The 23,183-nt window shown below is 48.9% G+C and overlaps 1 protein-coding gene across 1 annotated transcript; it reads left to right on the top strand.

Annotated features, from left to right (window-relative positions):
* The first annotated feature begins 16,514 nt into the window (after window positions 1–16,514).
* MYCL (MYCL proto-oncogene, bHLH transcription factor) lies at window positions 16,515–22,940 on the top strand. The gene is made up of 3 exons (XM_036845856.1): window positions 16,515–16,721; window positions 17,080–17,584; window positions 20,547–22,940. The coding sequence occupies exons 1-3, from the start codon at window positions 16,641–16,643 to the stop codon at window positions 21,143–21,145; spliced, it is 1,185 nt and encodes a 394-aa protein (XP_036701751.1). The 5' UTR covers window positions 16,515–16,640; the 3' UTR covers window positions 21,146–22,940.
* The last annotated feature ends 243 nt before the right edge of the window (window positions 22,941–23,183 follow it).

Genomic DNA, 23,183 nt, shown 5'->3' with positions numbered 1-23,183 from the left:
GGGCCCTGACGTTGAGCTGGGATACTGCAGCAATGTGGCTTGAGGGCAGGGGTAACCCCAGAAGTGAGCAGGCTGTATGGGGCTCTGTTTAGTCTCTTCCCATGCTCTCTCCCTCCTTCTAACTGGGGAGTACTGAGGCAGGAAGCCTCAGTCCAGGAAAGTGGAGCTGGAGATTGGGAGGGTAGGGAACAGTTGGCTGGATTGTGAGTCTGGACCCAATGCTATAGGCTAAGCCTATACTTGTCCTGGATATAGAGCCAAAGCTGGTGCTAGGCCAGGAGGTGGAGCTACAGCTTGAAGCAGGTCAGAGTTGGGACTGAGCCAGGAGCTGGACCTGGAGCTGCTGTTGCTGGAGTGAATCCAGGCCAGATCAAGGACTGAACCTGCAGCCAGAGCCAGGATAGTGGGGTTGGGGGATGGAGGCTAAGGGACTCCCAGCTCATGCTTACAGAACCTCCCCAGTACGTCAGGTACTGTGCTAGGTGCAAAGGGAGAGACACGCTGGAAGGAGCTCATGCTACCCAGTAGGGGAGAGAGAGTCAGGAACACCAAGGACTTTAACCCAAGGTAACTTGGTTCTGGCAAAGGGGCCCCCCATGAAGCTGGGCCTTTGACGATGGCCAGAACTTCAGTCGGCAGAGATGGATGAAGCAGACTGTGGTAGGCCAAGTAGGCAGTGGGTGCAAAGGTCCAGAGTCAAGAAAGCCCAGCCCAGGGTCTGTTCAGAGGAGGGTGAAGTAGATCCTGTTTGGCTGGAGCAGGCCAGGGGAGCAGTGAGCATGAGAGCCCAGAGGGCCTGGTTACCTGCTACGGAATTTGCATTTTATCCAGAGGGCAACGGGGTATCGTTGGCAGGTGTTAAGGACAATGACATGGCCAGACTTGGGTTTTAGGAGAGACCGCCGGCTGCTCATGTGGAGGAGGGACTGGGGTGGAGGTGGGAGAACTGGAAGTCAGGGAGACCAAGGAAGAGGCTGATGGAAAGGCCAATGCAAGAGATCACAAGGCCCAAACTGGAGCAGTGACTCAAGGACTGGAGGGAAGCGGACACATACAAGGTCTGTAGAGGGGTAGGATTGACAGGATTTAGTAATTATTTTTTGATTGAGTGTGAGGGCGAGGATGAAGCCTAGGAGGATACCCAAGGTAGAGCCCAAGTGTCAGGAGACTGAGAAGCCATCACAGAAGTGGGGCCACCCCAGGAGAAACCGTAGGGATGGAGCCTGAGCTCCAGCCTTGTCCTCCCAACTCTGCCTCTCACCAACTGAATGTCCTTGGCATGTTATTTATGTTCTCTGCACCTCAGTTTCTTCTTCTGTAGAATGGAGAAGATTGCATTTCCTCCACAGGGTTTTTTTTATAAATTTATTTATTTATTTATTTATTTTTGGCTGTGTTGGGTCTTCGTTTCGGTGCGAGGGCTTTCTCTAGTTGCGGCAAGCGGGGGCCACTCTTCATCGCGGTGCGCGGGCCTCTCACTATCGCGGCCTCTCTTGTTGTGGAGCACAGGCTCCAGACGCGCAGGCTCAGTAGTTGTGGCTCACGGGCCCACTTGCTCCGCGGCATGTGGGATCTTCCCAGACCAGGGCTTGAACCCGTGTCCCCTGCATTGGCAGGCAGATTCTCAACCACTATGCCACCAGGGAAGCCCCCCTCCATAGAGTTTTTATGACGATCAGATAAAACATGCATGATGGTGCCTGGCACATAGTAAGAGTCAATGCATGTTTCAAAGCTCAGCCCTGCCCCAGCCCAGATCTCTGGCTCCCAAGTAAGATCGCTGGCCTCTACCAATAACAGTCGCAATACCTCTTGGTCACAAGGGTTGGGGTTCTCTCAACTGACCTGTTATCCTACCATGTGGCAGCTCCAGGTACCTCTGGACTCCCCACTTCCCCACAGCTGAGAATGTCCTGGGTGCCCTGTTTGCTCACTCTGCAGCCAGAGGGACCCAGCTGGGCCCTTCCTCTGAGCTCCCCTTCCCAATAGCATTCCAGAGGCCCACCAAGTGACCCTGGGGGGCAAGAAGGAGCTTCTGAAGGGCACTTAGGTGTTCTGAACTTGACTGGGGTCTTGCCCCCATCTTACCATTCAGGCTACATCAGGTTTTGGTCAGAACCCCTCCTCCTTAACTATTCTTTAGTCCACCGCTGCGGTGAGATACTGGGGAGAGGTCCAGTGCTGCAGATGGAAGATAAGTCCCCCTGGCAAGGCAGGGGATGGAAAAGGAAGAGATTCTGGACCCCGCAAAGTCTGGCAGGCTCCTCTCCTCCTCCTTTTGCATCTTCCAATTCCTTCAGTGCCTTCATCCCTTAATGTAAACAGGTCCTCAGGATCCATCCGGGGCCTTCTGTTCTTCCCACACATCCCTGGGGTGATTTTTTTTTTTTTTTTTTTTTTTTTGGCTGTGTTGGGTCTTGGTTGCTGCGCGCAGGCTTTCTCTAGTTGTGGTGAGCCGGAGCTACTCTTCGTTGCGGTGCACGGGCTTCTCATTGCAGTGGCTTCTCTTGTTGTGGAGCACAGGCTCTAGGCTCGTGGGCTTCAGTAGTAGCAGCACGCAGGCTCAGTAGTTGTGGTGCGTGGGCTTAGTTGCTCCACGGCAAATGGGATCTTTCCGGACCAGGGATCGAACCCGTGTCCCCTGCATTGGCAGGTGGATTCTTAACCACTGCGCTACCAGGGAAGTCCCCCACCCTGGGGTGATTTAACCAGGCCTCCTGTCTCACCAACGGTGTGTCTTAGTGCTGGCTCTCTCTTTTGAGCACTAGATCTGAGATACCTCACTGATCTCATGACTGACGCAGACTCTCAGACCCCACATGGCTAAAAACAAACTCATTCCCCTCCTCTGGACCCTCAGGTCAGTGAATGGGTCTACCTTCCACCCATTCCCTCAGGCCAGAAACCCAAGAGTCAACCTGTCTCCTCTTTCTCCCCCATTCCCCACATGCTGTCAATTCTACTTTCGAAATTCCTGATACCTGTCTGCTCTTTCGCTCCATCTCCACTTCACTTCCTGGTAAGGTCTCGACACCTTCCACTTAATCACTAACTTCTGGCCTCTAGCCCAGCTGTGAAAACGCAAAGGACTTCAGATCTTTTCTTGGTTCAGGGGACACAAATGACATGAACTGCCCCATTCTGACATATTTAAGAAATCTTTTTTTTTTTAGGAGATGTCCCAGAAGGCAACATTTTAAAACCAAGGCAATCAATAACCACAACTTAAATATAATATCTGCCTTTCAAAATAAATTTGCCTTGCAGACCCTTGCAACAGGGGAATTGCCCAAGAGTTTTTTTTTTTTCTAGTAAAACAATTAACAACATTTTGCAAAAGACATAGGAAAACACACTATAAATAAAGAGACTGCTTCTAGCACAATAGCCAATAGCAGGTTATGAAACACAAGCTTCCCAGACCATCAATCTTTTACAAAGAAGCCCAAATCTGAGTTTTAGATGAAGTTTCACAATTTTCAAAGGTTGACAATCAGTTTTCAAAATCTTTAAAACCGCTGTCCAGGCCTCCAGCGTGCAACTTTTGGCCCCTCTAGTGCATCCTCCACGCCACTCTTGAAATGGTCTTTTGCAATAATAAAAATTATTTTTTGAAAAGATCCTACACTTAATGCTGACTGATTGCAGCCATGATTCCAAGTGCTTCACACGGAATTCATTTAATCCAACACTCCATGAAGTAGTGGAGCTACGTCTGCTCATTTAATCCAACATTCCACCCGCTGAGGTCCAGAGAGGTTAAGTCATTTGCCCAAGTTACACAGCTACTGGGTGGCGGAGCCAAGATTCCAACCCAGCCATCTGACCACAGAGCCACCAACTGTGAAGGTCCTTGGGATCATGGACCGGTGCCTGCCGCACCTTGATAACTGATGGGTACATGAATGAGTGAAGGCGTGAAGGCATGAGGGCAGATCGAGTCTTCCCTGCCCAGTAACTACCTGCCTGAACGCCGCGGGCCGCGCCCCACCAGCGAACGCCAAGAACGCGCGCCAGGGGGTCCGCGGCGACTCAGCGGGAGCGAGCCTTGCACAATGCAGGTGCCGGCTGCTCCCTCCCTTCCGCCGCTTTGAGGCTCCGGGACAGCCCCGGCCACCGCTTCCTGCGCACAACCGCCGGGCCTGAGACGTCCGGCTGCCGCCCTCCGCCCTCCAAGCCCCAACCCTGGAGTCGGGGTGGGTTCACTTCCTGGCTGTGTGCTTGGGGCAGGTCAGCCAGCGGTGCCACGACGGATTTGTTGTCTCCTGGTCCTTCCCGTGCCACGCCCCTTCCTTGACACACCGAGTTTCAGGGTGGTCCAGGACTCAGAGCCAATTTAAATTCAGCACCCACCCCACTCCTCCACAAGTATGATAACAATAATAGACTCTACATCGTGGAGCACCTTCCTAGGTGATGGGAAGGCCCAGCCGAGAGCTTTGTACAGATGGTCTCGTTTAATCTTCACAACGGTCATGCAATGAGTATTCCTACCCCTATGTGACAAGTTACGAGACTGAAGACCAGATTGGTTAAGTGCCTTTCTCAGATCAGGCAGTGAGGGGATGGCGGAGCCCTGATCTGTCTGACACCAGTGTCTTGCTTGTTCTTACACAGTGTTCTGTGTAGCTGATCCAACGTTTGGGTCCAGGGACTGGAGCCAGGCCTGGGAAGACAGACCCATGTGGGTGCTTCCTGAGGGAAGCACCCTTCTGATGGGGGATAACTTTCTAGTTGGGAGTTGGACAGTAGCACACAGTGCTATAATACTTCCACCATAACAGATATAGTAGATAATAGTAAAATACAGTAAAACAACTGGGGAATGATGAGTTTGGAGTCTCTACTATCTTTGTGTTTCATATTTACTTAAATGTAAATTTATATAATTTAATTTTTAATGACCACATGTAACAACCAGCTCCCAGGATTCCTGAAAAGGCAACAACTCCAGCACAGCACTGGGCCTAGGTCACTCAGGCCCCAAGGGTGGCAGCTCCTTCTGCTGCCTCAGGGCTCCTACGCACATGAGTCACTGTCTCTCTAGCCTGGGATTCCCTCTAGTGGACAGAAGAGTGATTCCAGGTGATTCCCTGGCTCCACTTGTGCCCAGACGTCGGAACCCAGAGCAGGGTGTGGATGAGGTTTTGTCATCCTTCATGGACAAAGTTTCTTAAGGAGAGCTTGTATGGTTTCACAATTATCCTCAGGCACGAGGCACGTGGTATTCCACCTCTCTGAGGGGCAGTCGTGGAGGGCCCCTGGGCGACAGCCATGATCATGATCTCCAGAGCTTCTCAAAAATTCCATCTCATCCCCCATGTGATAGCTCAGGCTGGCCACATCAGCTCCCCCCACTCCCATCAGGTCTACCTCTAAAAAAGGCAAACTTGTGAGTGCCTTGTTTGTATTAGGGCTTAAATTTTCACATAACTCATAGTCCACTAGTGAAACACTGATGAGGACCATTCATATGTGTCGGGCACATATGAGAAAAAGGAGTCAATTAGATGCAGAGCTGGGGCTCCCTCTCCTGCATTATGCTTAGACTCTCTTCTTCCAGAAGTGATCTTTCCAAAGCACAGATATATCTGCATCACTCCTCCACTCACAAACCTCCGATAATTCTCCATTGCTTTCAGCTTCAGTTCAAGCTCCTTCACCATACATTCAAGGCCTTGATTGAGACCCCACATACATTGTTTACCTTGAATCTCCAAAGACAGAACGAAAAGAAAACTGACATTTTTGAAATTCTCTTCTGGGCCAGGCACTGTGCTAAACGCTTTGCCAACAGTATTATTTAATTCTCCAATAATGCTACTAGATAAGGATAACCACTTTACAGATGAGAAAACTGAGAGGCAGTACAAGCCGACTCAGTGTGACACAGCTTGCAAACAGAGAAGTTTTATATTTAGCCTACCCGTCTCTGTTCTTGAAAGCTGTCCCTGTCTCTCTAGACCTGGCCCCTTCCCCAGGTTGGCTGCAGAGTGAGGTGCAAAGACTCCAGAACTCCTTTCTCACTGCACTCAAGGCAAGGCCACATTTCTTAGGGTTCTTAGGAAAGGATTGCTTTTCAGTGAAACTCAAGCAGAGCCACAGACTTGGGATTAGAAACCAGATTTTAATCTGATTAAATTTTTCTGGTGTTGACGCCAGAGTCCTTCCTCTCCCCTCCTTCCCCCTTTCTCTTCCCTAACTCTCCCTTCTCATCTTCTCCCACCTTCATCTCCTTAACTTCCACTGCAATCCTAAACATCTTTAAGGCTCAGATGAAATTTCCCTCCTCCAGAAAGCCCTCTCAGACCACCTGGCTCAGGAATCTGCTTAATGAAAGTGAGAATTGTTGCAGTTTGAAAGGGAGAGCAGATTTCTGGCTAAACATGAGGATTGATCACATGGGTTTATCTCCACTGATTCCTGAAATTCCACTAAAATGACAGTAAATGGATTAGGAAAAAAAGTATAAACTCACAAGGGAAGGGAATGACTGCTTAATGGGTGTGGAGTTTCTTTTGGGGGTGATGAAAACGTGGAAATTGTGGTGATGGTTGCACGAAGGAAAGAAGGAAAGTAAGAAAGAAAGAAAGAAAGAAAGAAAGAAAGAAAGAAAGAAAGAAAGAAAGAAAGAAAGAAAGAAAGAAAGAAAGAAAGAAAGAAAGAAAGAAAGAAAGAAAGAAAGAAAGAAAGAAAGAAAAGAAAGAAGGGAGGGAGGGAGGGAGGAAGGAAGGAAGGAAAGAAGGAAAGAAAGGAACAGGAGAAGATGGACCCATACCTCACACCATATACAAAATTTAACTCCAATGGATCAAAGACCTAAATATAAAAGCTAAAACTATAAAACTCTAGGAAGAAAACATAGGGGTAAATCTGCATGATTTGGTAATGAATTCTTACATATGATGCTCCAAACCACAAGCAACAAAGAGAAAGTAGACACATTGGATTTCATTGGAATTAAAAACTTTTGTGAATTAAAGGACACTATGAAAAAAGTGAAGAGGCAATCCACAGAATGGGAATAAATATTTGCAAATCATGTATCTGATAAGGGTCTAGTATCCAGACAATGACAAAAAGACAAACAATTCAATTAAAATATGGGCAAAGGATTTGAAGAGACAGTCTCCAAAGAAGATATACTAATGGCCAATAAACATGAAAAGATGCTCAATATTATTAGTTGTTAGAGAAATATGAATCAAAACCACGAGGGGAATTCCCTGGCAGTCCAATGGTTAGGACTTGGCACTTTCCCTGCCATGGCCTGGGTTTGATCCCTGGTCGGGGAACTAAGATCCTGCAAGCCTCAAGGCACGCCCCCGCCAAAAAAACAACAGTGAGATACCACCTTACATCCACTAAGATGGCAATAAAAATAACAGTAATAATAACTGAAAATAAGTGTTGGCCAGAATATGGAAAAATCAGAACCCTTATACATTACTGGTGGGAATATAAAATAGTGCAGCCACAGTGGAAAACAGTTTGGCAGCTCCTCAAAAAGTTTGGCAGTTCCTCAAAAAGTTAAACATAGGGGACTTCCCTGGCGGTCTAGTTGTTAAGATTCCGTGTTTCCACTGCAGGGGGCGCGGGTTTGATTCCTGGTCGGGGACTATAGATCCCACGCGTGCAGCCAAATAAGTAATAAATAAATATAATTAAAAAATAAATATCAGGTTTTTTTAAAAAAAAGTTAACGGAGAGTTGCCACCTGACACAGCAATTCTACTATAAGTATATACCACCAAAATAATCAAAGACATATTCAAACGAAAACATGTACATGATGTTGATAGCAACATTATTCATAATGGCCAAAAGTGGAAATAACCCAAATGTCCCTCAACTGATGAATGAACAAAATGTGACATATCTATACAATGAATATTATTCAGCCATGAAAAAGAGTGAACTCCTGATATATGCTGCAACATGGATGAAGCTTGAAACAAATGCTTAGCGAAAAGAAGCCAGATGCAAACGGTCACATATTGTATAATTCCATTTTATAGAAATGTCCAGAAAAGGCAAATCTACAGAGACAGAAAGCAGATTAAAGGTTGCCAGGGTGTAGGAGGGCAGGGGGAATGATGTTTAATGGTACGGGTTTGGGGGAGGAATGATGAAAATGTTCTGGAATTAGATGTGACAGTTGCACCACCTTGTGAAACCACTGAATTGTACACTTTCAATGGTTAAAACGGTGAATTTGATGTTATGTAAATTTTACTTTAATTTTTTATTTACTTCTTTATTCATTTATTTTGGCCACGCTGCACAGCATATGGGATCTTAGTTCCCTGACCAGGGATAGAACCCATGCCCCCTGCAGTAGAAGCATAGAGTCCTAACCACAGGACCACCAGGGAATTCCCTACTTTAATTTTTAAAAAGAAAGAAAGAGTAGGGGAGACAACAGCAATTGAGAGATGTGAAGCTGGAAACCAGATGGATAATGGCTGGCTCCCTTAGCAAAAGGCCAGAGGAAGCTGAAATACAACTCCTTATCCAGGGAGTGAGGAAGAGAGAGAAGTACCAACAAGAAACGAGTCTATAACTGCATCAGAACACAAGAACAGCTCAGGAAGAGGAGGCGCTGGATACATTTGAAGGCAGGTTGTAGGATGGGGCTGAAAAGGGGAGGCTTGCATGGAAGCATAAGGAGTTAGACTCCTAAATCTCCTCCTTCAACCTCTGCAGCCAAGTGACTGCCCTCTTCCAGCTTGTCAGGAGATTGAATTGAGAGGCTCTGGATTTGGGAACACCAGGCACAGCTGAGAATAGGAGTGACAGACTGTACTGTAATGAGGGGGGATTTGCTGAACTATAAGACCCTCTCACCCCTTTTCCCCTCTTGGTTCCCAGAACACTGTCAAGCAGGCTTATTACCTTGCCCCTGGTAGAAGATTAGAGGACTTCTCTACATGGACATTTCAAAACCCACAGATACAGACTGTTGAAGAGTTCCTGGTAAAACTGCCAGATACCTGCTTACTCACCCTATAGTGAAGCTCCATAACTAACAGACCACCGCCTGCCCAGTCCCCACCACACACACATAGAGCTTTCAATCAGCTTTTAATACTTCACTCTTTAATATAAGTAAAAGCTGACAGCAAGGATCACCAGACATTTGATGAAAGCCTCTAACAAAAAAAAAAGAGCAAAGCAAGTGTGGGGTGGGGAGACAGATTCCAAGGAAATAGGGAAAACAGGGAGCAGAAGAAAACTTCCCAATTTATAATTAATATAAAAACTATTATTAATAGCCTCAGAGGGAAAAGAGGGGGAAAAATTGTGTCCATGGAAAAAAAAAAGAAGCCACAAAAAGGGAACATTTGAGAAACAAACAAAAAAAAGAGCTCTAAAAAAATTTTTTTAAAATATAGTATCAAAAATTAAATCTATAGGTTGGAAGTTGAGGAAATCTCCCGGAAAGTCAAAAACAAACAAACAAACAAACAAAAAACAAAACAAAACCACACACACACAGAGGTAGAAATTGAAGAAAAGATAAGAAAAGGATAGCAGGAGTTTCAGAAAGAGAGAAGAAAAGAAAATGAATGGAGTGGGGAAATTTTTCAAAAAAATAATTGCAGAGTGCAATTATTTTTTCAGATTTGAAGGTTCATAATGCAAAAAGATCCTGCAATGCAATTCTGACACTAGCTATCCAGACTAAGCCAAGTTTCACAGGTTGAGGGCATAGTCCTCCAAGAGACTTGCCTCACTTCAGACACCAGCTGCAAGCTTAGGGGTTCCCAAACCACCTACACTTCTGACCAACTGACTACAAATTCAGGGAGTTTCCACTACCCCCTGAGGTTTGATAATACACTAGGACAACTCACAGATCTCAAGAAAATGCTATACTTATGGTTACAGATTTATTAGGGCAAAAAAAGATACAAATCAGGACCAGCCAAAAGAAGACACACAGGACAAGGTTTGAGGGTCCCAAATGTGAAGCTTCCAGTGTCCCCTTCCTGTGGAGTCAGAACACATCACCCTCCCAGCACATGGATGCAGAGGACTGTTAACCAGGAAAGCTTACCTGAGCTTCAGTGTCCAGTTTTTATTGGGATTTCATTACATAGGCACAATGGATTGAATCATTGTCTGCATGATTGAACTCAATCTCCAGCCCCCTTCCCTTTTCTAGAGGTCAGACAGTATCACATGGCTTAAAGCTCTAACCCCTAATCACAAGGTTGGCCTTTCTTGTTCGACCAACCCCTATCCTGAGTCATCTTAAACTATCCAGGGGACCACCATGAGTAACCTCATGAGCATAAACTATCAGGGCCCTAATAACAAAGACAGTCCTATCACTCTGGAATTCCAAGAATTTAGAGGCTACCTCCTAAGGACAGGAGACAAGGGCCAGTCAAATTATTTATTATACAACAGACCCACACCAAAGCACAGCAGTGAAAAAAAAATCAGAATTCCAGAGACAAAGAGCACATCCTAAAATCTTCCGGAGAGAGAAACTGGTCACATACAAAGGTTTGTAGATCAAATGATATCAATCTTCTCAATAGCAATACTGGTTGCTAAGAAACAGGAAAGCAATACTTTTAAATTTCTTAGGGAAAATTATTTCTCATCTAGTATTCTATACCCAGCCAAAGTATCAACCAAAGGTGAGGGTATAATAAAGACAATTTCAGAAATGCAAGGCCTCAAAAATTTCACTTCGCAAGTACCCTTTCTCAGGCAGCTGCTAAAGGACGTGCGCCACCAATGTGAGGAAGTAAATCAAGAAAGAAGAAGCAATGAGCTTCAGAAAACAGGAGAGCCAACACAGGAGAGAAGCAAAGGGAATTTCCAGGATGATGGTGAAGGGAAGTTGTGAAATGACAGTTGTGAAGCAGACCTAGAGATCATTAAGTTCAAATTGTAACAGAAAAACAAAGGGCTCCAAAAGGGATGTTTCCAAGAAAGAAATGGAGCTGATAGATTGATTAACTGTCACGTTTGACCATATGAAGTGGTCTTTGTAGCTCTGGTGGGAACGTGTAGGGTAAACGTGTAGAATAAATATATCCATAGAAAGAAATATCTACATTGAAATCTAAGCCAAAAAGAAAAAATATATACAATTTAACTCTGAAAGAAAAATTTTTAAGAGAGGAAATGTAGTCAGAGTACTCCATAGTACTCTGATACTCTAATATTTGACTCATATAGTCAGAATATTATAGATATTGAATATTTATTTCATAACTGAACTATAAATCTATTGGGAGAATAAGAGAAGACCAAGTATGTATGGTGGGGGCTTCCCTGGTGGCGCAGTGGTTAAGAATACGCCTGCCAATGCAGGGGACATGGGTGCAAGCCCTGGTCCAGGAAGATCCCACGTGCCACGGAGCAACTAAGCCCATGCACCACAACTACTGAAGCTCGCGCGCCTAGAGCCCGTGCTCCACAACAAGAGAAGCCACCGCAATGAGAAGCCCGCGTGCCACAACGAAGAGTAGCCCCTGCTCGCTGCAACTAGAGAAAGCCCGTGCGCAGCAACGAAGACCCAATGCAGCCAAAAAAATAAATTAAATAAAATTAATTAAAAAAAAAAAGCCTGTATGGTGGGACAGGAAATATAAGAGCTACATCTCCTTCTATTTTAAATGTCAATAGGGGGACTTCCCTGGTGGTCCAGTGGTAAAGAATCCACCTTCCAATGCAGGGAACAGGGGCTCGATCCCTGGTCGGGGAACTAAGATCCCGCATGCCACAGGGTAACTAGGCCCTCGCGCCATAACTACTGACCTCGTACGCCTCCACTAGAGAGCCCACATGCTGCAAACTAGAGAGCCCGTGTGCTCTGGAGCCCGTGCACCACAGCTAGAGAAGAGAAAACCCGCATGCCACAACTAGAGAGAAGCCCAGCGCTGCAACAAAAAAGATCCCACGTGCTGCGACTAAGACTTGACACAGCCCAATAAATAAATAAATAAACAAATAAAAATTAATTAATTTAAAAAATGTCAATAGGAATTTAAAAATTCCTATTGGACTTCCCAGCCAATAGCTGTGAGAAATAAATTTCTGTTGTTTTTATGTCACCCCACCCCCCAATTTTTAAAATAGATTATCTGTATTGGTCAAAATGTGGAGGGAAATATCAGGGACAAAAAACAGCTAAACCATGGGGCTTCCCTGGTGGTGCAGTGGTTGAGAGTCTGCCTGCCAGTGCAGGGGACACGGGTTCGAGCCCTGGTCTGGGAGAATCCCACATGCCACGGAGCAGCTGGCCCGTGAGCCACAATTACTGAGCCTGCGCGTCTGGAGCCTGTGCTCTGCAACGAGAGGCCGCGATAGTGAGAGGCCCGCGCTCCGCGATGAAGACTGGCCCCCACTTGCCGCAACCAGAGAAAGCCCTCGCACAGAAACGAAGATCCAACACAGCCATAAATAAATAAATAAAATTAAACATCATCTAAAAAAAAAAAAAAAACCAGCTAAATCCGTAGTTGCCTTTGGGGAGTGGGAATCAGGGGTGGTGAGCGTAGGGGAGAAGACTACCTTTTCTTTTAACCGTGTCATACATTTAGTTGATTTTGAAAAATTATTATTTTTCATGTATTTTACATGTATTATTTTGATTCAAAATATGTTTTAAGAAAAAGAAAGGAAATTAAAAATTGCAGAAAAACTGAGTGTCCCTAGAGTAGCATTTGTTACCTCCGTGAATTCATCACCATCCTGGGTCCAGACATCACTCAGAAACCAGAGCTATTAGCCCTAAAAGCAGCAGCGTCTCTGCAGAACAGACACACATTAACCAGGCCCATGAGACTGACACTTCAAATCAGATGCCAATTCATTAAGTTATAAGGGGAAGCAGGGCTTTGAAGCAGACTGGATCTTCTTGTTCACTGATGAGGGCGTTCTCTCCCTGTGGGCGGATCGACATGGGGAACAGAGTGGTTTTTCAGCAGGTCGCTTGGTGATCCAGAGCACAAGTGAAGTGGGGGATGAACTGGGTGGTTTCAAAGAATGATGCTTCCATCTCCGTTGTTCCTGGACCAGCATCTTTGTCCCCAGACAGTGCTAGGATGGACACTCTGGTGAATGCCTTGACAACACTTTTTTTTTTTTTTTATAAATTTATTTTATTTATTTATTTTTGGTTTTGTTGAGTCTTCATTGCTGTGCATGGACTTTCTCTAGTTGCGGTGAGCGGGGACTACTCCTTGTTGCAATGCGCAGGCTTCTCATTGCGGTGGCCTCTCTTGTTGCGGAGCACGGGCTCTAGGCACGCGGGCTTCAGTAGTTGTGGCTCACGGGCTCCAGAGTGCAGGCTCAGCAGTTGTGGTGCATGCGCTTGGTTGCTCTGCGGCATATGTGATCCTCCCGGACCAGGGCTCGAACCCGTGTCCCCTGCATTAGCAGGCGGATTTTTAACCACTGCACCACCAGGGAAGCCCGACAACACTTTTTTTTTTTTAATAAATTTATTTATTTTTTTTTTTTTTTTTTTTTTTTTTTATTATTATTTATTTTTAGCTGTGTTGGGTCCTCGTTTCTATGCAAGGGCCCTCTCCAGTTGCAGCAAACGGGGGCCGCTCTCCATCGCGCTGCGCGGGCCTCTATCGCTGCGTAGCACAGGCTCCAGACGCGCAGAGCTCAGCAGCCGTGGCTCCCGGATCCAGCTGCTTCGCGGCATGTGGGATCCTCCCAGAGCAGGGCCCGAACCCACGTGCCCTGCATTGGCAAGCCGACGCTCAACCACTGCGCCACCAGGGAAGCCCTATTTATTTATTTATTTATGGCTGTGTTGGGTCTTCGTTTCTGTGCGAGGGCTTTCTCCAGTTGTGACAAGCGGGGGCCACTCTTCATCACAGCATGCGGGCCCCTCACTGTCGCGGCCTCTCCTGCTGTGGAGCACAGGCTCCAGACGCGCAGGCTCAGTAGTTGTGGCTCACAGGCCCAGTTGCTCCGCGGCATGTGGGATCCTCCCAGACCAGGGCTCGAACCCGTATCCCCTGCACTGGCAGGCAGACTCTCAACCACTGCGCCACCAGGGAAGCCCCCCGACAACACTTCTTGATCTCTGCTTTGTTGACTGTCCAGACCCCTCCTGACCGGCACCTTCTTCTCTTTAGCTGCATTAATACCTTTTTTCAGGTTACAGTCTAGACTGGGCCTGACAGTGATTCTGTCTCCAGCAGGTAGACTGGCACATTTCCATTTTTTTTTCTCTTTTTTAAAAATTTTTTTTGGAGTATAGTTGTTTTACAATGTTGTGTTAGTTTCTACTGTACAGCAAAGTGAATCAGCTATACGTATACATATATCCCCTCTTTTTGGGATTTCCTTCCCATTTAGGTCACCACAGAGCATTGAGTAGAGTTCCTATACAGTAGGTTCTCATTAGTTATCTATTTTATACTTAATATCAATAGTGTATATATGTCAATCCCAATCTCCCAATTCATCCACACATCTCTACTTTAAAGCATTAGAGGCTTGTGTCCAAACAGGCAACACATTTACAAAGCACGCACGCTGTGCCAGGCTCTGTTCTAAGCCCTGGATCTACAGTGGTCAACAAGACTGACATTTGTCCTTGCCCTCATTGAGCTTACAGTCTGGTGAGGAAGACAAAGTATGCAAAGTGAAGGAGCAGTTTAGCTCTCAGAAGACAACTTAATTCACTTTATTCTAGTTCTTGAGGTGAGGCTACCTCCTGGTTGTCCCCAGATATCACCTACTACAATGAACCATGGGGAGGGGCTGTTGAGTAAGGAATCTCATCTAGATAGAGAAAGAAGACCCACTTCTCAAGCATATATTCCCAGCCTCCCATGGATTCTATGCCCCAAATCTTTCCAGTAAAATGATTTTCTGCTTAAATGTATCTGTCATTAGTAACCAAGAACTCGGACTGGTACGGCAACCATTTCAGACATCTGTGGACCAGAGAACAAGTCCCCAGAAGGCAGTTCCAACCCCTCTGCCTCGGGGCTGCAACCAAACCTGGAACCTCTCTGATCTGTACCTTCCATTCAGCACAAAGCAGGGCACACAGGCTGTCTCACTAAAATCTGGTTGGCTGAGTCACTCAGTAATTTCAGCCAGAAGCTGTTCTATGTACTGAGGTTGCAAAGCTAGTAAGAGGTAGTTGCTGCCTTCAAAGGTGTCCTGCATGCATCTTGGAGCTAACATATGCAAAACTAAGGGTGTCATCTTCCTTCCCTTTTCTCTCAACCCATACATCAACTCACACCTGGTGTCCCACGCTCCAAACACATTGAACTGCTTGCACATCTCACATCCCTCTGCTGGGATTTCAACAGTGAGTAGTTTGGCGTTCTTAGACCACAGGGGTGGGAGAGAAAGATAGCAGGTAATCAGGCTGCTGCTTGTAGACCAGACCTTGAATGCCAGTTAGAGCATTCTAGATGTATTGGTTGCTACCCCAAGTTACTTTCCTTGGTCTAAATAGAATGCCCCTATAGTTTAGCTTTTCCTCTTCTACTGAAGGAAGTCTGCATAGAAGAGGACAAAAGGCTTATACGTCCATCATCTTGGCTAGAGATGCAGCTGCAAGCAAAGTTCCCATTTTACAGATGAGTAAACAGAGGCTTCAAAGGACTTGGCTCTACAGCTAGCGAGTAGCAAAGCAAGGGCTTGAAGGAAGTTTCCAGACTCCAAATCTCCATTCTTTCCTCTACTAGTACAGCTGCTACAGAGTGTTTTGTGTGTGGTATTAGGGAGGGGAATCTCAGCCCTGGCCTGGTCCTGGGGAAAAATTCTCTTTGCCACCCATACCAGGGGCTAAGTTTGTTCTACTTGCCTCTCCTGGCCTAATCCCTTCCCTAGATACTCTATCTTCTTAAACCCTCACAACAATCCTGTGAGGTATCACCATCCCTTCATTTTACAGATGAGACCAAGGTTCAGAAAGGTTAAGTTTCAGGCTCCAAAATCCGGAGTCTTCACCACCTTGCTTCGCTGAGGTTTAGGAACACCGAGCTGATGAAACGGGCCAAAAGGTGATGAAGCGGGTGCCAGGGACCAGCCCCAGTTCGGGGCTCAGGGCCACCAGGCGGCGCGGTGGAGGTGCGGCTGCCCCCAACTACCTTATTCCCCGCGGGCCAGAAGCACCAGAACCAAGAGGGGCGAGCCCAGGGAAGCAGGCTCGTGGGGCGGGGAGTAGTTCTCTTCCCCAGCCCAGAATCTGCAAGGAGCGCGGTTCTCGTTCGGTCTCTAGGGGACCACCCGGGCCTCGCTAAAGAGTCACGCCCCCACCAGGCGACCGCCGGGCTACATCAGCTCGCCGCCTGCTCTGCGCTCCCCAGTGTGCAATTTATTTCGAGGGGTACAGGGAATAGAATAGAGTGAGATAGGGTAGCTTGGAGGGGTGGGGCTGGGACTCCACCGCCCCCACCTGTCGACCGGGAGGGGCGGGGAGGGGCGGGGCTTGTCCCGTAGGGCCCGCCCCCGGTCCCTGAGCCCCGGACGCGCGACGAGATATAAGGCAGCCGGGAAACAATGCGCCTGCATCTCGCGCTCCCGCGCCGCTCCCGGGAGCGTCCGGGCCGCCGTGCGCGAGCGAGGGCGGGAGCGCGCGCGGGAGGGGGGCGAGCTCCTGAGTGTGGTCCGCGCGCTCGGTGGCGCGCATGTGCATGTGTGCGGGCTGCCGGGCTGCCCCGAGCCGGCGGGGAGCCGGTCCGCTCCAGGCGGTCGGCGGCGGGAGTGAGGTGAGGCTGCGGGCGGCCGGGGAACGGGCGCGGGTCCCGGGGAACGGGCTGCAGGCTGCCTTCTGGGCACAGCGCGCCCCCGCCCGGCCCGGCCGGGCCCTGGGAGCTGCGCTCCGGGCGGCGCTGGCAAAGTTTGCTTTGAACTCGCTCCCTGCAGCCTAGTCCGCGCGCTGTGACCGGCTTCCCTGGGCACGCTGACCCTCGGCCGGGCTGCCGGGTCGCGAGGGAAGGGCGCAGGCTCCAAGCCGAGAGATTGGAGAGGGACGAGAGCCTGGCAGCCAGCTGTGCTGGGGGACGGGGGGACACCTCCCTCCCCGGGCCCGCACCCGGGTCAGCACGTCCCCCTTCCCTCCCGCAGGGAGCGGACATGGACTTCGACTCGTACCAGCACTATTTCTACGACTATGACTGCGGGGAGGATTTCTACCGCTCCACGGCGCCCAGCGAGGACATCTGGAAGAAATTCGAGCTGGTGCCGTCGCCCCCCACGTCGCCGCCCTGGGGCTCCGGTCCCGGCGCCGGGGACCCGGCCCCCGGAATTGGCCCTCCAGAGCCGTGGCCCGGAGGGGGCGCCGGGGACGAGGCAGAATCCCGGGGTCACTCGAAAGCTTGGGGCAGGAACTACGCCTCCATCATCCGCCGTGACTGCATGTGGAGCGGCTTCTCGGCCCGGGAACGGCTGGAGAGAGCGGTGAGCGACCGGCTCGCTGCTGGCGCGCCCCGGGGGAACCCGCCCAAGGCGCCCGCCACCCTGGACTGCGCTCCCAGCCTCGAAGCCGGCAACCCGGCGCCCGCTGCCCCCTGTCCGCTGGGCGAGCCCAAGACCCAGGCCTGCTCGGGGTCCGAGAGCCCAAGCGACTCGGGTAAGGACAGCCCTGGGCCATCAAAGAGGGGGGCACCCCATGGGTGGCCAAACCTCTGCCGCTGAGGTCAGGCACTGGGTCTGCGCAAGCCCTTCCGCCACCTCCCCCTTCCTGTGGCTGAAGCTGCCGGTGTAGCCCCCAGCGGTGTCTGTCTGGCACGTGGGTGTGTTAGTAAACAGTTTGAAGAAGTGGCGTGGGAGCCAGCGTCCCTTTGATGATGATTGGAGCCCCAGGGGACAAGGGAGACAGGGAGACAGGCTGAGGCTTGGCGCTTAGGAGGACAATACGGGGATTGGACCGTAGGGGATTTCTGTCCTCCTAAAGCTGGAAAGGGTCCCTTAAGTGTCACTCCAGGCTTGAATTTTTTTTTTTTTCCTGTCTCTTTCTCTGGGGAACTCACTCCCCTGAGGAGAGAAGAAGCTGAGGAGTCTTTGTGCAAAGCCAAAGCCTTCATCCTTTCAAAAACCTGGTCTCCTGCCTGGTTTACTTTCAAAAGACAATAATGGCTCCTCTTGCACCCCTACCCCTTACCATGTGTGCATCCACACCATCACCCATGAGACAGGTAGCGGAGGAATGACCACTCCCCATTAACAGATGGAAAACATGAGGCTTAGAAATAGGAAATCACCAGAAGTGAACCCCAGCTTCCTGCCATCCAGCCAGCCTCTTTTGCTCAATCCTCCATCCCAACCAGGCACTTCTCTGAGGTTTAGAGGAACTTCGTGGTAGCTTATCTGAGAAGTGGTACATCTTGCCTTTTTGCTCTGGCCTGATGTGGGAAGGTGTTCCTCTAGGTCCCGCCCAATTCATCTGAGGGCTTTCAGCTGCTTCATTTGTATTCAGCACATGTTGGCTGGCCCCTACTTTGTGCTAAGCTCTGGGCTTGGTGCTGGGGTCACAGATACAGAGCTCCAGGTTCCCCTTCCCTATCCTTGAAGGCAAGTGTAAACCTCACTGAGGACAGCCTGCTGCATCCTGTGCCACCAGACTATGTTGTTCTTAGCCTAACCTCTTCTCAGAAGTGCCCATGAGAAATACTGGGGAGGGTTTTTTTATAGGGTGCAAACTGAGGCTCGCATCGGGAAAATCAGGACTGAAACCTCACTGTAGCTTTTAAGAATAACTTACATGACCATTTAGAGGGAACTGGGGAATGAGTATGGAGGTTGTCATACACCTGAAGGTAAAAATAAGGATAACAAGAACCATTAAAAGTCAATTTTTTCGGTCCACTGTGTTAAGGTCATTTTTAACCTGCTTGCTTTCTACACCAAGACCTTCTGTTTGTTTAATGGCTGGAATGGGAACTTTGAGATCAAGAAACCAATAAAGATGTATCTCTACAAAGGCTGTTGGAGTGGTAGAATGGAAAGAGCATTGTTTTGGGAGTCTGGAGATCTTAGTTTGAGATCCAGAACGTTACAAAGGTGATGTGTGGACTTGGCTGAACTGGGTGTCAGTTTCTCCCTTTGCACATGGAGTATGACCTGATTGTCCAGCCGAGGACACTTCCTTGTCTGGGTAGAGTTAGACACTACTCTCCAAAAAGGAGAATCGTGTTGTACCTTATTTCTTCCTTAGGCAGAGCCTTCCGCAGCTATGAGGTTCAACCCTGAAATATTAAAGGTTTGGGATGTGGGGAAGCCTCCTGATTCATTTTCTCACCTGCCCTTTAACCTGAACCTGTTTGCGAGCTCCTGGTTCACTCACAGGCCACATGGCCCAGAACAAAATGCAACAGATTGCAAACAATGAGGGGGGTGGGAAGAGTGACTGACGGCAAAGCTCAGCCAATAGGGGCCAGGGGCTGGGTAAGACAGCCTTCAAAACACCGCTTAGCCAGCCAATCACAGGCCTTGGGGGCAGGAGGGCTGAATGGTCAGGTTTTATTAATGGAGAAATAATGCGATTGTCCACACAATGGAAGCCTTCCTGACAAAGGGGCTCAAGCATCCTGATATGCAAAAGAGGCCGAGAACTGAGCTCTTCTGTTGTCAGGCTGAAATGCATTAAGATGGCCTTCTATGCGGGGGCTGGAAAACGTGTGGAGCAGGAAGGTTCTCCCCAAATTGTCCCTCTCCTGGTTGGGGTAACCTAAAAGACCTTGGAGCAAGGACATGGGGGCATGTCCAGGTGTTGCTAGTGTTTTGGCCCTTGTATCAGAACATTCCCATGCTGCTCAGTTCCTGCCCTGGCATAGGTAGCTTGGAAATGGTCGCTTGTACCTTTGTGAAGTTCCTGCAGCTTTTGCCGACCTGTGATTACAAATCCAACCCTCTTCTGGTCCAGGGAAGGGGGTGGGGCAGGCAACCTATAAATGATGGATGACTCTAGAAACCCATTGAACCCAGGAGCAAAATGCTGCTAAGGCAAACCCTTTCCCTCCCCTCTGGGTGAGGAGCGATGGGTTGTAGCCCTCCCTTCTCCGACTCTTCAGCTGAAAGGGGCGGCAGAATAGAGAGGTGGGGGAATAATAGGATTTATAACTTGTGAAAAGTAACAATTCCCAAGTGCAGGCTGTGCTGGGCAGGAACAAAGGGCAGCTCTGCCCACAGACCCCTCATTTACAATTCTGATGGGGCATGAAAGAGCCCGACTGGGGAAGATCTTTAGAGCTAAACTTTGTCCCAGGCTGATAGCTCTTTTTCTCCATCCCCTCAGTGGGGGAGGGGAGAGCCTGTGCAGACTGGGGGCTGTTGGCTTGGGTCTGCCTTTTGTTCTTATCTAAGCCTTGCTGTGCAAAGAGAAATTGGAGAATATTTTCCTTCTTGCTTATTTCACCTTTCCTTCACACTGCCCTTAGCCTCATTACAGATGAATCAGCTGTCTTTCTCCTCCCTTGAATTTGTTTATATCTAAATTGGGAAAATGTCACCTCCTTTCCCAAACTCCAATATAGGGTCTGAGTATGTGTTTCTCATGGGGTGTGTTTCTTCTGTTGATCTCTCTTCTTGGACAGAGGGTGAAGAAATCGACGTTGTGACTGTGGAGAAGAGACAGTCCCTGGGTGTCCGGAAGCCGGTCACCATCACGGTGCGAGCAGACCCTTTGGACCCCTGCATGAAACACTTCCACATCTCCATCCATCAACAACAGCACAACTATGCCGCCCGTTTTCCTCCAGAAAGCTGCTCCCAAGGAGAGGCTCCAGGGCGAGGGCCCCAAGAAGAGGGTCTAGAGAGAGATGTACCAGAGGAAAAGGAAGATGAGGCAGATGAAGAAATTGTGAGCCCCCCGCCTGTAGAAAGAGAGCCTCCCCAGTCCTGCCACCCCAAACCTGTCAGTTCTGACACTGAGGACGTGACCAAGAGGAAGAACCACAACTTCCTGGAGCGCAAAAGACGGAATGACCTCCGTTCCAGGTTCTTGGCCCTGAGGGACCAGGTGCCCACCCTGGCCAGCTGCTCCAAGGCCCCCAAAGTAGTGATCCTGAGCAAGGCCTTGGAATACTTGCAAGCCCTAGTGGGGGCTGAGAAGAGGATGGCTACAGAGAAAAGGCAGCTCCGGTGTCGGCAGCAGCAACTGCAGAAAAGAATTGCGTACCTCAGTGGCTACTAACTGACCAAAAAGCCTGACTGCTCTGTCTTAACAAAGACCCGAATTTATTTTTTAACCTCCCCTATTCCCCATAGGAATTTGCACATTTTGGTTCCAGTGGGACAGCCTGGACAGTAGATCCCAGAATGCATTGCAGCCGGAGCACACACAAGAAGGGCTTGCATTCTTGGAAACCTTGCAGCCCAGCTCTCCCTCTGCCCTGACTCATGGGAGCGCTGTGGCTTCTCTGACGCCTTTGGCTTCTCAGGCGGACAGCTGACTGAGGAGCCTTGGGGTCTGCCTAGCTCACGAGCTCCGAAGAAAAGCCTGACAGATGCTATGCAACAGGTGGTGGACGTTGTCGGGGGGCTCCAGCCTGCATGAAATCTCACACTCCAGATGAGCTTTAGGCTGGAAAAGGATGCTCCCACTGGTGTCTCTGGGGTGACACTGGGACAGCTGGGCCTGGACACTCTCCCTGAGGCTCCTTTTTCCAGGAGACATACAAGCTGTCTTGGGTGAAGATGAGCTCGCAGACTTGATCAGCAGGGACCATTACCTCACTGTCAGACACTTTACAGTAGCTGAGGAGTTGGACACCTTTAATATATATATTCTGATGTTAAATGACACCCCTCCTCCCACCACTCTCCAGGCTGCGACCTTGAGAACATTTAAAGAGCTTGGCCTCTAGATTCTTTGTCTAAAAGCCCCCTGGGCCCTTTCCTCTGAGGGCAGAGACCATTCAGTCCTCACCAGGGACTTTTTTGTTTCCTTCTGCCTTTGTTATGCAATGGGCTCTAAGGCACCACCTTTCCCACAGGTCAGAAGTATTTCCCCAGGACACAGGGCAAAGTGTCCCAGACTGTGGCCTGGGGAAGGCTTGGAGTCCTGGCTGTAAACCTGTTCCCTGCCCAGGTGTTTTCCATCTTAGAATCTTCTCAAAGCAGATGTCAGGCACCTGAGGAGGGAGAACTGCACCACTTCCTCTTTCCCACCTCCCTCTCGTCTCAATCCCTTACTGATAAGTTTGAAGTTCTACTAGGACCATGCAAACCTGTCCTTCTCATGCAACTCCAAGGAGCTTGCTGGCTCTGTAGCCACCCTTGGCCTTCTGCCAGCTTGACATGAGTCAGATCCTTTTCCCAGAATCTGGGCCTTACTGCAGTTCTTACTGGGAGAGCTGCTGGGACGCATCCAGAGCTCTGGAAGGCAGACTAGCTTCCTGGTGGGTTTTTAAGGAGCTTCCAGGAGCTCTGCTTAGTGGACCATGATGGATTTTTCCCCAGCTGGACTGAGCCTCTCCAAGTGCATTCCAGGCGCAGCCTCCATTCTGAGAAAGGCACCCAACCCAACAGGTGTCATGTGGGCAACCTCAGCAGCCCCTAAGCCTAGCCTGGAAGAAAGACCAGCCCCTCCAGAACTCTGCCCAGGGCAGCAGGTGCCTACTGGATGGGGGTTTGAAAGTAGGGGAAGGGAGGATGGTAGAGCACTATACGTGGCTCTGGGAAGCCAGTTGCTACTTCCAAACCTATTATGCATGAGGGTCTGTTCCTGAGGTTGCTCCCTGGCCTCAGAGAACCCCAGTGGAAGTTTGGAAAAAGCCTCCCTACCTTCTGGAGCATGGTTTTTGGGAGCCAACTGACTTCTGGAACTGTCTTTGGAGAACAGTTGAGATGTAGGTTACTGATGTCTCACCTGAATAGCTTGTGTTTTATGAGCTGCTGTTGGGTATTATGCCGGGAGCAGTCTTCTTTTTTTTAATACTGTATTTTTGTATGCCTTTTGCAAAGTGGTGTTAATTGTTTTTGTACAAGAAAAAAGCTCTGGGGCAATTCTCCTGTTGCAAGAGTCTGATTTATTTTAAAAGGCAGGTTTACCTGAAATTTTGTATTTAGTTGTGATTACTGATTGCCTGATTTTAAAATGTTGCCTTCTGGAACATCTTCTAATAAAAGATTTCTCAAACATGTCAGAGTGGGGGCAGAGCTTATGCCCACCGCATCCCCCGGAACCAAGGAAAATTGTTTCAGGGTAGCCACGAGTGATCTCTAATCAT

This window comes from Balaenoptera musculus, chromosome 1 (assembly GCF_009873245.2).
Source record: "Balaenoptera musculus isolate JJ_BM4_2016_0621 chromosome 1, mBalMus1.pri.v3, whole genome shotgun sequence".
Classification (NCBI taxonomy): Eukaryota; Metazoa; Chordata; class Mammalia; order Artiodactyla; family Balaenopteridae; genus Balaenoptera; species Balaenoptera musculus.
The sequence above is the reverse complement of the archived record's forward strand: the minus strand, read 5'-3'. Positions and strand labels throughout refer to the sequence as shown.

Coding starts and splice junctions, on each gene's coding strand:
- MYCL (XM_036845856.1), top strand. CDS start 16,641: ATGTGCATGTGTGCGGGCTGCCGGGCTGCCCCGAGCCGGCGGGGAGCC. Junction 16,722..17,079: donor CGGTCGGCGGCGGGAGTGAG/GTGAGGCTGCGG, acceptor TCCCTCCCGCAG/GGAGCGGACATGGACTTCGA. Junction 17,585..20,546: donor CGAGAGCCCAAGCGACTCGG/GTAAGGACAGCC, acceptor CTTCTTGGACAG/AGGGTGAAGAAATCGACGTT.